The sequence below is a fragment of the Dipodomys spectabilis genome, unplaced genomic scaffold (assembly GCF_019054845.1).
Source record: "Dipodomys spectabilis isolate Male_0828 unplaced genomic scaffold, ASM1905484v1 ptg000046l, whole genome shotgun sequence".
Taxonomy (NCBI): Eukaryota; Metazoa; Chordata; class Mammalia; order Rodentia; family Heteromyidae; genus Dipodomys; species Dipodomys spectabilis.
The window spans coordinates 2722237-2738663 of record NW_024870723.1 but is presented as its reverse complement, the minus strand read 5'-3'; the positions used below and the strand labels follow the sequence as shown (position 1 = coordinate 2738663).

General features: G+C 41.9%; 1 protein-coding gene across 1 annotated transcript in view; it reads left to right on the top strand.

Moving 5' to 3' along the window:
* Positions 1-16427, top strand: part of Astn2 (astrotactin 2) — an 887273-nt gene that overhangs the window by 293685 nt on the left and 577161 nt on the right. Inside the window, exon 5 of the mRNA XM_042678724.1 lies at positions 11697-11804. Coding sequence (XP_042534658.1) covers positions 11697-11804 — 108 coding nt within the window. The remainder of the gene's footprint in view (positions 1-11696; positions 11805-16427) is intronic.

Genomic DNA, 16427 nt, shown 5'->3' with positions numbered 1-16427 from the left:
TCTTTTCAGACAGTGTCACCCTTTCCCTCGCTCTCTCCCAGTTTTTCCCTCCATCCCCACCCACAAGTTGTACAGTCCGTTTTCCACAGTGTCCAGAAAGTAGCACTGCTGCATTTGTTCACCCTCCCCTTACACTCCCAAATACAAGTGAACAGAGCAAAAATATAAACAAAAACAGCAAAAAAAGGAGAAAAAACCTCTTGTTTTCATTTCCTGGAGTTCATTTTGACAAATATTATTTGATATGATCAGATGTACATAGACATCGTGCCTTTTTGCTCCTCTTGACAAAGCTTCTGATACATATAATCATTTCTGTGTTTGCCTGAGTATTTCATCTCCCCGTTGGGTTAATCACCCTGATGCCAGAGAACATTTCTGTTGTAACTAATTCTTCATTCACTGTAGTGTCTCTCTCTATATAGACAGAGAGAGAGAGAGAGAGAGAGAGATTGAATGAATGAATAATACTTGTTTAATCCAAAGGGGGAAATTGTAGGTTGCCTAATTGTGAGCAGATAGTTCAAACTGTTATTTTTTAATGTGGGATGGTCATTCAGGGCCTGATATCAGCCTACAGAGTTCTCCCACCATCAGTTCTCAAGATCAAGTCTCTACAGTTTTAGTGTTAGTCCTTTACATAAGGGAAAACAACACAGGATTGGAGCCCATAAGCACCACAGGTTAGCCCTCCTAATGCATTCCTAAATCTTATTGACCATGTAGTCTTGCCCAAGGCAAATAATACCTGCAAATATTAATTTTCCCATGACTAAAGATGCAAAGGGTCACGCCCATTTAGTTATATTCTTCTAGTACTTAATGATTTTCCCATACATTGACATTTAGCAAACACTTAATGACTACTCGTTCCTTTTTCTTACCTTTTGCTCCTTTTCATGTTTATCCAATACATAGAGGGCATGTAGTCAGGGAACAGGGAAAACATGAAATCAGAGGATTAAGACAAAAAACACCTTGAGAGACCAGAAGAAAGGGCTGAGGCATACAGTTACAATGCACTGGTAGAAAAATATTCTTTACTTTGATTTAGAAAAATCAATTCTGCAAATACAGGATGGGGAAACCCAGCTTTATTTCCTGTGCACAGGAACAAGAAGAGAGGGAGGGCATAAAGAGTACAAGTCAGTTGCCACTAAAGCTGAAGAAGGCTTGGACGTCAGGGTTATGAGTCTCCTTGTCAGAGAAAGGAAGCTGATGGTTCCTTTTTCTCCTGAGTACAGGTCAGATCACATATGAACTGTCCTGCTTGATTCTGAACATCACAATTTTAAAAAAAAAACAACTCAAGCAAATTGGAAGATATTGGGACGAATAGGACAAAATGAATTTGAAATGTAGGATGCGTATCAAAAATCAGTAGAATTTACAAACAATAATGCCATTACCTAGGCTGTAGCGAATATAATGAAATAGCCACTCCTATGGAACTAATCATGATAAAGGGATGTATTCCTTCTGGGTTATCTTGGCAAGCCCTAACTATATCAATTTTTTTTGGTTGTGGGCCTTGAATGCAAGGTTGGGAACTGACTGTGAGTTCTTTTGCTCTACCACTTGGAGCCACATCTCCACTTCCAGTTTTTGAGTAGTTAATTGGAGAATCTCATGGGAACTTTTCTGCTCAGGCTGGCTTTGAATTACAATCCTCAGTCTTAGCCTCCTGAGTAGCTAGGATTACAGGCCTAATCCACCTGTGCCTGAATTATCAAATATTATTTGACCGAACAATTTCTTTTTATTTTCAAAATTATACAAGGTCTATACTAGAATATAATTCAGTGACTTGCCTGGCATATGAGAAGCCCTAGATTTAGCCCTGGGCACCCCAATTCTTTTTCCTGTAAGAAAATGTGATAAAAATGTTATAGGAAAAATATGAATACTATCAAATTTAAGTCATAGTTTATCAGTAAAGTAAATAATAATGTTAATACATGTTAATAATTTGGCAGGCATTAAATAATATTGGGAGTGAATACTTATTAATGAGGTAAGTGGCTCACACCTATAATCCTAGCTAGTCAGGAGGCTGAGATCTGAGGAACAAAACTCAAAGCCAGGCTGACCAGAAGAGTTTCTGAGATTATTTCCAGTTAACCACCAAGAAGCTGAAAGTCAAGGGTGGCCCAAGTGACAGAATGCCAGCCTTGAGCAAAAGCTAGAATATGCATCTCTGTTTCAAGCCCTAGTATTGGCACATATATAAATATATATATATATATATATAGTGAATGCCTGAGTCAGGTGGCTGTAGGATGGCATCCATTTAACAAGTGTTTCCCCCACATTTCCCCAACTGGGATAGCTAGGATGGTTGGAAGGCAGGGCTCAGCTTGGAATGTTGAGTGGACCACTGACCTGTGGAGTCTCCATAGAGAATCTCATGGTGCAGTGTCACAATTCCAAAGAGAAAGAGAATGGCTAGAGAGTCTGCATCTCAAGACAGCCAGTGGGAGCATGTTTGGGCCTGACCTCAAAGGGCTTGCAGCTACAGTCTGTAGATTACCGGCTCATAGATTAAGGCCAGTTTATATTCAAAGAAGAAAGGAGAGGATCCCTAAGGAGGGCAGTAGGCACAGATCGCCAGGCCAAAAGAAAGTTGTGGAATGGCAGGGTTTGTTATGGTCCTCATTGGAAAATGGAACCCTCCCACCGCAGCGGGGATACACTGGGATATCTCCCTCCATCTCCTCGTTGAGATGGCCAGGCTGCAGAGAAGTTCAGATAAGAAGAGGATCGAAGGTGCAGCAATAATGAGAGTTTATTTTTACAGAAGATGAACATCACTTTTTATTGTCTTTTTATTAGCAAGCTTTAGAAGTCATTGGAAGAAATTTATAAAAGGCAGATGAGCGACAATAAGAAAAAAAATTAATACTCTAAGTCTTAACATCCAGAGAATAATAACCACTATGTAGTACTTTAATGTTTTCTCTAGTATTTTGCCTGTGTTTGTGTCTATAAGTTATAGCCTTTATATGTGTGTTTTTAAAATAGAATAGGACTGTTGTTTACTTAAAGTTTTATAACATGCTTCTCTTGAACATCACAGAATGACCTTTTACTATCTTCTTTTTTCATTTTTTATTACTTTATTTTAGAATATTGAAGTCTTTTGGTTTGAGAAAGGGCCTCTCTATAAAGCCCAGACTAGCCTCCAACTCAAGATCCTCCTCCCTCAGCTTCTGTGTGCTCGAAGTATAGGGCATGCTACTACACCTTGACCTTTAATTTGTTTTTAATAAAAATAAATGTATCTTTAGGATGTGCGTAGTATAATTTATCCACAGATATCCACAAGTGAAGTCACTATTTGTGTTCTTCGTGTGTATTTTTTCACCCAGTGGTGTGCCATGGATAAGTTTGTATGTCAATAAATACAGCTATGTGTCACTTGATTTTAATGATCTCCCGAGGTCTGTTTTGGAGACATGCCATCATGTTTAATGCTTTCTATAAATGTACCTTTTGGTTATTTACATTTGCAAAAATTATGGCATTCGTGTTTAATTGTATTCTTGTCAAAAAAAATTTTCACCGTAAAGATTGGTTGTTTAAAATGCAACAAGAATACCACAAACACCTTAGAAGCTTCTTTCCTGGGGCTTCCCATAAATCAATGATCGCATCTAGAACTTGGCACTGGCCCGGCTGTGTAACTGCAGGGAGGGAAATTTGGAACTTTCAGCCTATGTCTACCTTTGGAGGCCTTTGAATATGCCACATCATCTTCAGCTATAAAAACCTAACAGGTGCCCCATGACAGGTAGACATTTTTCCCAAAGTACTTCTGAGAGCCAAACAGCTCTGGTGCAATGCCACACACAGCTGAGGGCACTCATAAGGGATATGGTTCAGGACCTGTGGAAAGTCTGAGCCATTTCCATCCTCTTCCCATGGCTGCCACCATTCACACTCCCTACAGAGTTGGGACAGTGGGGTGGGAGGGGGGGCCGGGAGGCATCCAGTGGGTTTTTGTATTCCTGAGTCACATATTTCTCTATCTGGTATAGTTTGGGGGCAATCTAAAAATGCAGTATCGCTGTCACAGCTTGAAGAAGACAGGGAGCCAGAATAATTTAACATGTCACTGCCATCCATCATGATAGCAACGGTGGGGAGATGGAGTGTGGAAGGGAGGGCCTACCAGTAGCTGAAGGAACAGACCTATGGACCCAGCAGCCCAAGTGGAGATTTACAAAGAGAAACAGCAAGTTAACTCTTGTAGGTCCAGGACAGATCACGCATCCCCCTGCTCTGCCCTTCCCCATACTATGACTTTCAGCTCACCTTGATGCCCCGCTTCATCCCAGTGCAAACCTGGAGTCTGATCTCTAGTTTGACACAGGCTATCCATGTCATCGTGGAAGAGAACCCTGAATGTCTCCATTGATTTATTAGCAAGGTTGTTGTGAGAATTTCCTGAGTACACTCTCTTCAGTGCTTCTCCAGAAAGTAAACTTGGAGATTTCAGGAGACTTCTCTTTTATTTCTAACTTTAATTTTAGTGCGTCGAGCAGTGTCAGGCAGACTGGGATGAATGAATGAACAAACCAATGAGTGATATGGCTATTAGGATTCCAGGTGACCTCTAGGTGTAAGGAAACGGAACGTCCACCCATGCATCCTTAAACATGAGGCTAGGAGTCGAGACGTCTTATCTCCTCGCCCTTGTCAAGGCTCTGTCCACCTCCACTCTTTGTCCTCACTGCCCCATTTAGCACATTCACATCCTTTACTCTCCATTCCGCAAGCCTAGCAGTAGTGTAGTGATGTTACAAAAAGCGCACAAAGCTTCTTTTTCTGCAGTCTTTTGAGCTAAAATTCATAGCGGATTAAAATTAACCATTAATCTATTCAAAGCGCATCATTCAGTGGCATGGAGCACATTTTTTTTTTTTTTTGGGGGTCTGGTCGTGGGGCCTGAAGTCTGGGCCTGGGCACTGTCCCTCAGCTCTTCAGCTCAAGGCTAGTGCTCTACCACTTGAGCCACAGTGCCACTTCCGGCTTTTTTCTTTTTGTTTATGTGGTGCTGAGGAATCGAACCCAGGGCCTTGAGCATGCAAGGCAAATGCTCTACCACTGAGCCACCTTCCCAGCCCCAACATGGAGCACATTTGCAAGATTGTGGAACCACTCCCTCTGTCTAGTTCCAAACATTTTCATCACCCCAAAAGGAAACCTGCAGTCATTCTTAGTTGCTCCCTGTTCCTCTTCTCCCTTTTCCAAGCCCTCGCGACCACCCATCTATTTTTTGGCTCTATTGATTTATCTTTTCTGGATATTTTCATATAAATAGAGTCATGTCATTTATGGCCTTTTGTACCTAGCTTCTTTCACTTAATAAAGCACTGGTCACATTCATTCCCATGGTATTATATATTCACATTTGTTTTTATGGCTGTATGATATTCCATGTCTATATTCCTCGTTTTGCTTGTTGAGTTAACTAACCAGTTGATGGACATTTGCTGTTACCATCTTTGAGCATTGTGAAAAGTGCTCCTATGAATTTTCCAGGTATAGATACTTGCTTGAACACTCTATCTTGTTGGGGGGGGGGCATATGTTTGTTTTAGTAGTGGAATTCCTGAGTCGTGTGGTAAATCTGTGTTAACTTCTTCAGGCACTGACAAAGTGTTTTCTCTCCAGGTGTGTTCTAAGTTTTCCACTTTTTCACCAACATCTGTTACTTGCATTGTTTCCCTGATGGACCCCCTAGTGTTTCTGACGTAGTATTACCTATTGCTTTGATCTGAATTTCCCTAATGACGCTCTGCTATTGACCATACTTTTTTTTTTTTTTAATGAGAACAGGGGTTTTGAACCAGACAAAAGCTAGGTTCAGATTTGAGTTCTGACACTGTATAACTTGGGCAGCCATGGATAAGCCACTCAAATTTGGAATGTTGGTTTGTGTGTCAGTGGAATGGGAATGACAGTTGTCCCTCAGCTCCCTTGGGAGGAGCAAATGCGACCATGAATGGAAAGTGACCCCAGCAGTATGCCTCACACTGCCACTGCGTGTGTGTCTCAGCCAGCTTCTAGAAGGTTCTGTCTCAGACCATTCTAGTGAGAGGATTCTAGGGCCAAAGGAGCAAGGGCAGAGAAGGCATTGGTACCAGCTTAACAGATTGCTTCTTCTTTTCTTTTGCCAGTCTCTCATCATCCCAGCTTGCCCTTAGTCCCTGAATGGAAATACTCAAGCAACCCTGTGTAATTAATAGCTCTGTTTTAGTGCACTTAATTGCCAATTTTATGTTAAAGTGCTAACAGAGGGGGGTCTTTATCAGCTTTCTGAATCACCTCCAACTCCTCTGTAGTTAGCCTGTGGCCCCTTCAGATTATATAGACCTGCAGTGCTGTGCCTTGGTTTTTTTGCCATCTCTCAGAGATGGCTCAGTGGGGAAGTGACCGCTTGCAGCATTTCCTTTCCTCATGTTGACTCAGATAAGCTCTGAGTGGATGAGGAAGACACCTTCACTTTCATCTTTGGTCTTTGGGCTTACATATGCTTTTCATTTTCTCTCATGATGACCAGAGTTGAAAGTTATTGTCCCTCTTTTCAATATGAGTTCGGAAGGATTATAAGCCTTGCTTGTGGTCAGATAGCTAATAACTAGAATTTAGGATTAGAACTCATGTCTGATGGTCATAGCCTAATTTCTTTCTGATGAAGTACACTACCTTTTGTAGGTCATGGATGAAACTAGTGTAGGGGTCAATTAGGCTGTATGAGCCTTAGAGCAGGACATTGTTCAATGATGTCCTAGTTATACCTTCTTTCATCCAAGTCACATTCAATAAAAATTATGTGTTAAGTTGGGAGTTGGTGACTCATAATCTCAGTTGTTCAAGAGGCTGAGATCTGAGGATCATTATCTGAAGCCAGCACAGACAGAAAAGTCCATTGGACTCATCACCAATTAACCAGCAAAAAGCCAGAAATGGAGGTATGACTCAAGTGGTAGAATACTAGTCTTGAACAAAAAAGCCAAGCAAGAGAGTGAAGGCTTGAGTACAAGTCCCAGTCTGGGCCCTAATAATAATAGTAATAACAATAACAATAATAACAAATTATTTATATATGATAAATAATAAATTATTATTGTGTGCCAATGGTTTATTCATGTCTATCCTGTTTCTAGACCCTGACCAAAATTGTGCTAAGTGATTCTTTCTTAGTTGCTTCTAGAATTGTGGCCTCTAATGTAGTAGGTACATGGTATATTGATATATATGTGAAATGTGATATAAATGTGAAGTGTGTGGTAGATTTTATGACTAGGAAGAAATATATGGACTATTCCATAATAATTATTTGTGTTAGATACATGTTATGATGCTTTTTTCATATATTGAGTGGAACTGGGAAATTGATTAGCTTCATTTATTTTCCCCTTTTCAATATGGGTACCAGAACATTGAAAACTATGCACCTGGCTTGCATTATAATCCCATTGGACAGACTGGTGTTAACCCAACCTCTCAGAGCCTTAGCTTCTACTCTGAAATGGCCCCTTCCTACTTACAGGAAGGAGAGACAGAGGAGCTGTGTAGGTGGAGGGCTGTTGGAAAGGTGGTGAGCGATTTCTCCTAGTAACTTTGGGGAAGTAGTCTTTGCAAGCTTGAAGACTCTAGGACACTGCAAGGCTATATTAGAATTCCTGTGATAATTATTGCTGTAAATCACAGAGGAAAAGCAAGAAGTGGAAAATGTATCCTTACAATGAGATCAACAGGTAACAAACCTACTAATCCATAGTGGTCAATTCAATAAGCAAATGTGCAACGTGGTGCACACACACACACACACACACACACACACACACACACACACACACACACACACACACACATTCTTTCCCAGGTTATATTAGCCCTGAGATAGTCTTTGCAGGTAGCAAATTCAGTTCAAACCCTCAGGTCCGTCCAGTTTTTCATCTGTAAAGCAAGGTTCTGGATGCTATATCCCTGTAAGGACATTCAAATGAGGCATTTACTCATATTTTATTGTCCACCAGCACAGCAAAGGGAGGGAGCTCCTCAGACTCTGTGCACAACTGAAATATGCTTCTACTCTTTGCAAGCTCTGTGACTTAATTTCCTTGTCCCTTCATTTTTCTCACCCATTATAAGAAGAACAAAAGCAGTTCTTTGCCTTTTAAGGTTCTCATAGTGTTGACATGCATTAGAACATATCAAGGGCTTAGAAAAGAAAGCTGGCACTTTACTCATATTAGCTTTTCTTCCTTGTATGATTACATTCAAGTTACCTGATAACTTTTTCATGAACCAACATCCACCCATATGCATGCACTCTAGCTTGTTCTGGTAAGGAATGAATTCTATCCAGATCCGTCCATACTGCATTTGTTGGGACTTAACAAGTCCTATGTTTTTCAGAAGGGAGGAAAGGGAAAAGGGAGCTAGGAAGGGGAAGTGAGTGTTATGCTCGAACATAAACAAAATATGCCTTAACTTTCCCTCTGAGAATTTTGCACAGGTGAGTGAAACCCTCCCTTCCATGGTCCCTCCCTACTCTTGCCCCCCACCCCCAATTTCTCTCTTGCTCTTAACAGTATTTTAATGGCAATCTGAAAAGCCCTGCTGGTCTCTGGAACCTCTGATCTCCAGCTGCTTCCACAGGGCCCCTGCCAACTCCTCCCCAAATTCTTTAAGTGGAGAGCTATGTAGGGGGGAATCTAGAGTCTCCAGCTGTGTTCAGGTCCTGCAGTTAGTTGTGGGGATGTGGAGATGATGTGTAAATAAGGCCTAGTTTGATAACACAAAGGTCTTCCCTTGTGCTTCTACAGTCACTGGAATAGGTTTTCTTCAGGAAGGGGCTTGGTGGGGGCAGGGGGTGCAGATACTCATATTTCCATTTTAAGAAGCATTAAACTGATACGTAGCCATATGTCTACGGTTGTTGTGTCATTACGTATTGTAATTACAGTATGTCAAAAAAAAAAAAATCCAGGAGTATTTGGGAGGAAAAAAATCAATAGAAGGCCTAATGAAAGGAGAAGGTGAAAGGGGGTAAATAGGATTGGAGCACTTCATACACATGTATGAAAATAGAATAATGGAACCCAATAAATTATTTAAAAGAAAGAGAGAGTAAGAGAGAGTAAGAGAGGGGTTGATCAATGTGCTTTAATATGGGTGCATGGATATATCACAATAATAGACTGAAGTTAATGAAGTGTGAATGTGTGTGTGCACGCGCGCACACATGTGCATGCGTGTGTTGAGCAAAGGCACCAGACATATCTGGTTTCACTCATCATTACCTATTCCCTTTCTTGCTAAACCTCAGCTTGCTCGCCTGTGAGTTGATACTTTCCTCCCATGGGTAGTATAAGTTTGGAATAAGATAGGCAAAGTTTCAACTGCAGGACCTGGCACAACTACCTTGATCATTACACAGCTTTCCCAAGTTTTCCTCTTGAAATTCAAGGAAGTTGCATACCAGGGACCCCAAAATTCCCTCTTAAAATTCAAGGAAGTTGCATACCAGGGACCCCCAAATTCAGAGCCAGACAGAAATAGCCCTGAATCCTCTCTCCTCCTCATTGTGTGACTTTAGGCAAGTTACTTCACCCCAGCATGACCTTTCCTCTTCTGCTCTATTATCTACCTTCATCCCATCTCCCTTAAGCCTTGTTGGAGCAGAGCAGATTGTTCAACAACATTGAGAGAATGAATGAATGAATGAGTAATAAAACCTTGCTGGAGGAAGTAGTAAAAATGAGTAGACTTTTTGTAATACTGAATGCCATTTGAAATCTGAGAAAATTATGTAGTAAATCTTTTGGTGAATGGAATGTAACACTTTAATCTATACTTTTCTTTTCCTCAGGTGGAGGTTTACAAATAAATAATGAGTTGGCAGGGTACTTGATTCAAAAGATACAAAGAGTTAAGGAGACAAAATGGCCTCCTTCTATCTCATAATTCTCTGCCCGGGATAGCCTCTTCTACCAGATTCTAGAATCTCCTGCTGGAGACAGTCTCTTCTTCAGATATCTAAAGGTCTGTCCATTAAAGTTCTCACAAACCAAGTGCCTCTTCCCGCTTCCCACACTCTCACCCCACTGTGCACAGCAGCTCGGTCCGCCTGTTTCCTCTGAGAATAATGTTCCTGGCCTTTAATCCTCCTCTATCCAAATCTTACTCTTGTTTTGATGAATAAAGTAGTGAAAGCCACACTGGAGGTGGCATTCCAGGTCAGCCTGGACTCTGTGGTAAGACTCTGAAACCCAAGTATGTCTGATAGCCAAGATCAAGTTCTTTTATTCCAGGACATCGATTGTGAGAAGGGGTTCATTTCCATACATGCATCTGATGTACTTTTTACCAAAGTCAACCCCACTGTTGCTCTCTCCTACCTCTTCTCTTTTAAATGAAACCAAAAATGACTGAGAGCAGAAAGGTTGTGATAAGAACTCCTATCTCCCTTTCTTCAGAGTTAATGACTTATTCACATTGTGGCACAATACCTTCCCATTTTATTTTCTTTCACCTTTTGATAACTAACTGTTCACAGTGTAGGAATTCATTGAGCCTTTCTCCTGAACATTCCTCTCTCCAGGTGTGTCTGTGAATTACCTCTTGCACCTATCCCTTTTCCCACCTGTCAACACACGCCCATACCTCTCTCTTTCCTGTGCTATCCCCAAGTTTCCTAGATGCTTGCGCCACCTCGTACCCACCCTAGGCCTGGGTGTTCCTAGAGCATCCTAAGTGGTTCATACACAAAATCAATTCTTTCTCTTGCTCCAGAACTTCCTGTGACAGTCAAAGCACAAATCCGTAACTCTATTCTCCCTCAGCTGGACACAGCAAGCCTTCTGCTATAGGCTCTCAAATGCTCTTTTCAGCCAGTCTGGTACTTAGTGTCGCCTCTCACTGCTGCACTCCTGTCTCTAGGGGTGGTCTGCAACAACCTCTCCTTGGAACTCCTTTTTTTTCCTACCCCTGCAGTCCTATTCATCCTTCAGCCCTGACTTAAATCTCCTCCATAAAGCCTTCTTAGGCCCTCTGTGTTGAAATGAATTGCTCTCTCCTATATTTCTGGCCTCTCATTGCATGGTAAACATAAGCCATGAATTAGGTTTAGGACTCCTAAGGATCCCATTTGTCCCCCTGACTAGCTTATGATCCTCTGACTGGTAAGGACTGAGTCACATTCATCTTTCTGTCTCCAGCGTCTGGCCCTAGCCTGGCACGTAGTAAGCCCTTGATTGAAATGTGTGTGAAATTAGGTTGCTGGGAGTATTTAGAGTTAGGCCCATCATCCACAGCAACAATAGGACTCCATTATTTAGTGCCCACTGTGAATGTGGTATCTTGTATATGGGATCTCTATTCATCTAGGGCCAGCTTCAGCAGGATAACCACAGTTATTGCTCTTGCCTCAGGGAGGAAGAACCCAGAGCTCAGAAGGATGAGGTAGCTCCTCAAGGTCATACAACCCAGAAGGTCATGATTGGAACCAAAATCCACCTCAGGGAAGAGCATGAACTCCCTCCAGAAAGGAAGCTGATTCCTGGGTCATTGGGGATTTAGGGAGAAGTCTGGAGACAGGTTGCTGGTGTGTGGGCTGGCACAGTGGTATATCAAGTTTCTGGATTCGGATGGAGCAGACTGACAGGTTGTGTTCCTTGCAGGGGGAATCAGCTTTGGAAGAACCAAGGGGACCTCGGGTTCTGAGGCAGATGATGAAACCCAGCTAACTTTCTACACGGAACAGTACCGAAGTCGACGTCGCAGCAAAGGTAACAGAGTCCTAGGGAAGGTTCCAGAACCCTGGGGTACAAGCAAAGCTTGGGGAGCAGATTTCATGATGATGTCAAGCATTAATCAACTCGGCTGACACTGAACTTGGCATCCACTGTCTGTCCAGACCAAACTACTTGTCTAATGGCCTTCCTTACTTTCTTTACCCTACTCCATTCTGTATTATTTATCCCACATCATTTCTCAAAGAATTGGAGGGGGGGGGGTGGAATTCAGTTTAAATCTATGTAGGTTTTTTTTTCTTTTAATTAAGCATAGGAAATGAAATAACTCTTGGCAAGAAAATAAGACTGAAAAAAAATTATTCAAACAAGTTAGGTTGGTGCAGAGTAACACATGTCATGCTGTATTAGGTAGTAGAAGGAGATACAGATTTAACTCTGAGGTTCCTAGCAACTAATCAGAAAAGAGAGCCAGGCATGGTTGACTTTTTAAAATATTTTTATTGTAAAGATACTGTACAGAGGGGTTACAGTTACATGAGTAAGGCAATGAGTATCTTTCCTATCAAGCATTGTTACCCCCTCCTTTGGTTTTTCCCCTACCATCCCTTCCTGCCCCACCTCCCCAACTCTTCCCTCCCTCTTCCCAAAGTTCGTTTTCAACATAGTGTCTTGTACATCGCATTGTTACAATGAATCAACCTGTATCCTTATTTCAGGATTTTGTTATTTCCCTTCCCCTCCCGAAATTAGAAAAAGAATGACACCATCCCATTTGTTAGGAAATGGAAAGATTGGAAAAAATTATATTAAGTGAAGTAAGCCAGACTCAAAGAAACATAGGTCCCATGGTTTCCCTTATTTGCAATAATGAGTACATGTCTAGGACAAGCAGAAAAGGTCATAAGCTATGTACATATGACCATGTAAGATGATGCTAAGTGAAATGAACTCCAAGACAGGCATGGCTGTCTAACAACTATAATCTTGATATTCAGAAATCTGTTATCCAGAAAATCACTGTTTGAAGCCAGCTTGGGCAAAAAGTTATTAAAACCTCAGCTCAATCAATTAAAAAAACTAGGCACAGTGATACAGACCTTTCATTACAGCTACATAAGAAGGTGTAAATAGGAAGGTCATAGTTCAAGGTGGCCAAGACAAAAAGTTAGAACTGATTTGAAAAACTATAACGAAAGCAAAAAGGGCTGGAACACGGGTCAAGTGGTACAATATCCAGTTAGCAAATGGTAGGTCAAACTCTAGTACCCCTCTTCCCACACACACAATGCAAGGAGAAATACAAGTAAGTAAAATGCATATAGGAATTATGGGATAGAACCAAGCATTTCACACGGTGTTCTATTTATCTGACACAGAGATCAGAGAGAAAGTACTCCACTCGCTCTTGGTAAACAAGATAGTATGTGACTTTCTATACAGTTATTTTCAACAGGTAACAAAAATCAGTATTAATGCATCATTATCTCTCACGATGACACTCAACGTAAGGTGATGTCAAAATGCTGGAACTCTGCTCTGTAAGCAGTTCCATCTCATAGCCCAAGCTCATTGTTCCGCGAAGATTCAATGTGTGGTATATGAAAATGCAGCATAATGTACACAATCACCAGTGAGTGCCATTTCTCCTGTCTTTATCGGAATAAGAAAGTAATGGGTGTAAGATTACATTCATAGAAGCAACCATGGATATATAAATAGATATTCCACACCAGAAATTTGGGAAGAATTGTGGTTTTTGACCACTCAGTGAAAGGAAGGTCCTTAGTCCCACACAAAGGCAATTAATCAAAACATGTGGGCTGACATTGCATGAGGTCATGGGTGGTTATCAATATTAGTTATGATGTTAGGATTATGGCAGGGTGCCTGGACTTCCTACAAACCCTCTGAGGAGAATAAAGAAATATCTGAAACATGGTGGCTCATGTCTATAATCCTAGTTATTTAGGAAGCCCATATCTGGACTGTTTGAAGACAGCCCAGGCAGGAAAGCCCATGAGACTCTTTATCACCAATTAAGTACCAAAAGAGTTAGAAGTAGAGCTGTGGCTCAAGTGGTAGAACACTAGCCTGGAAGGAAAACAGTTCAGAACAGTAGCTATACCCTGAGTTCAAGCCCCAACACACACACACACACACACACACACACACACACACACACACACACACACACACACACACACACACACACACACACACACAGAAGAAAAAGTTATCTTTGTTACCAATACTGCATGCATTTTACTCATTTGTGATAGATATTCAGAAAGCATATATATTGTCTAGCTTTTCTGGGCTTCTTTTGTTCTTGTCAAGTTATTTATCTTGTCTGTGTTTCAATTTTCTCGTCTGTTCAATGAGTCTTGTAAACTACCTTATGGAGGTAGGGGTGAATTTTGATTATATTCTATTTATGATGGTACCTGTGCCCGCCAAGGGGAAAATGAGGGTAGAAAGTAGACAGTACTATTATTACCATTATTTTTTACTATTGTTATTGTGTGGGTGGTATGAGCCCCCCCTCAGTCCCTTCTGCTTTTTTGTCAGTTTACTTTTTCACATGAGGTCTTTTGCTTTTGCGCAGACTGGCCTTGGACCATGACCCTCCTAGCATTGTCCCCCATATAGCTAGGTTTCCAAGTGTGAACTATAGTGCCTAGATTATTTTTTAAGATAAAGTCTCACTAACTGTCATACTTTCTGGCCTGGAACTTCAATCCTCCTATCTCTGCCTTTTGCGGAACTGGGATTCCATGCATGTGAAACTTCATCTGGCCAAGGTACACACTGGTAATGTCAGTTTATTTCTCAGTGCTGCTGTCACATGGCAAGGGCCCCACGTGAAAACTTGGAATGACCCATTCATTCCTGGGAAGGATGTTCAGCCTCTGCAGCTATCAGAATAGTGGGCTCTTCCTCTCGCTCACTCCATCTTGTACCTTGGCTTTCTGGAATCTGCCGCATTAGACATTTAAAAGTTGGTGATCCACGCTTCCTGGCCTGGCTGCTCTCTCCCCTATTCTTGCAGACAGAATCAGTGCTGGGGAAGTGGGTGGGTCACCTTGGTGGGACTGGGTTATTTACAACTAATTGAAAAAAAAAAAACATCCATCGTGGGGCCTGGCCCCCATAAATGGGAGTGAAACTGGAAGAAGACACGCAAAAGTAAGCCACAGGACTCAGACGATTTGGCATACTGCCACCTGACACTGCAGAATGCCAGAATGGTTTCTGGAGACTGAGAATGGGCTGTGACTCTTCTCCATCCCCCCCCTCCCCCGCCCCGGGCGCATTCTGCAGCCAGCAGATGCCTGAGCCTCTTACTTCCCTTCCATTCTCCACTTACTTACACCTCCTCTGCCTCCAGCCCTGGTGTCTGCCACCTATTCCTCTTCCTCCTCTCAGTGTCTTGGAACTGTTTTGTTGGTTTGTTTGTTTGTTTGTTGCTGTTTCTCTTTTCGGTTCTTCTTTCTTCACTCCAGTCACTTCAGTGACCGCCTTCCTCTGATTATTCTGTCTTTTCTTCTTACCTGCTCATTACCCTTTCCTTCTCATCTTATTTTCTCCTCTTCCTCCTTTTCCATTCTTCTCTCCAGTTATTTCCTGACAAATATTTCCTTTCCTCCCTTTCTCTTTGCACACACACATTCTACAAATATTTGTCCAGCACAAAATGTCGGTGCATATGTCTGCACTTGTTTAAAATCCTCATCATTGTGGAACTTGGGTAATATCAAAATACTCCTACATTAGATTGTGGCAGAGGCTATAGAAAAAGAATGAAAGGAAGAAAGCTGAGAGGGAAGAGAAGGAATTCATGCTTAGATCCCAGAGCCTAAGCACCATCCTTTGCCTAGGATCACAGACACTTGACATTTCTCTTAACGTTGCTCCTTCTCCTTGTACTTGGTCGTGTTTAAGTTGTTGGTCTTGCTGCTGCTGCATTTCCTTTTCATAGTTTTTTTTTTTTTTTCCCAAAAACAAGGGTCTTGGTGAATACATGGTATTGGCAAAGCTTCTGTTCCCCAAGCAACCTTAGGGCCAGTGTCTAGTTCAGTGGGCAGCATAGTTCCCTGTGACACAGCTTTGACCCCTCTTTTTTCTTTCTTATACTTTGTACAGGAGTTGGGAACCTGCAGCAAACAATGTACAGTTACAGAGGTGAGACAGGGTAGTCAGAGAGCCCTTGGGAACACAAAAGCGATGATGTGGATCATAGATAACATGGATTCTGGTCTCTCTCTCTCCCTCCCTCCCTCCCTCCCTCCCTCCCTCCATCCCTCCCTCCCTCCCTCCCTCTTTTTCCCTCCCTCCTTCCCCCCCTCCTCTGTCTCTCTGTCTCTCACACACTCTTAGTCCACTTCCTTATGTCCCATGAGAAAAATAGAACCGTTGTTAGAATCTGCCAGTCCTAGCTGTGACTTCTGACTTGAACTCATCCTCTCTGTCTAGGGCTTGGGTGGGCTTCTAACCTCTGGTCACTTGTCTTTGTAATGTAGAGCTGTTAACACTGATCTCACAAGGGAACAGGTCTAGAAAACGAAAGATGACAACACACCCCTCGGTGCTCAATAGATATCTCTGATCTTTCTTTCCACATTCTCCCTCTTCTCAAACTAAATGTGGTAAAAAAAA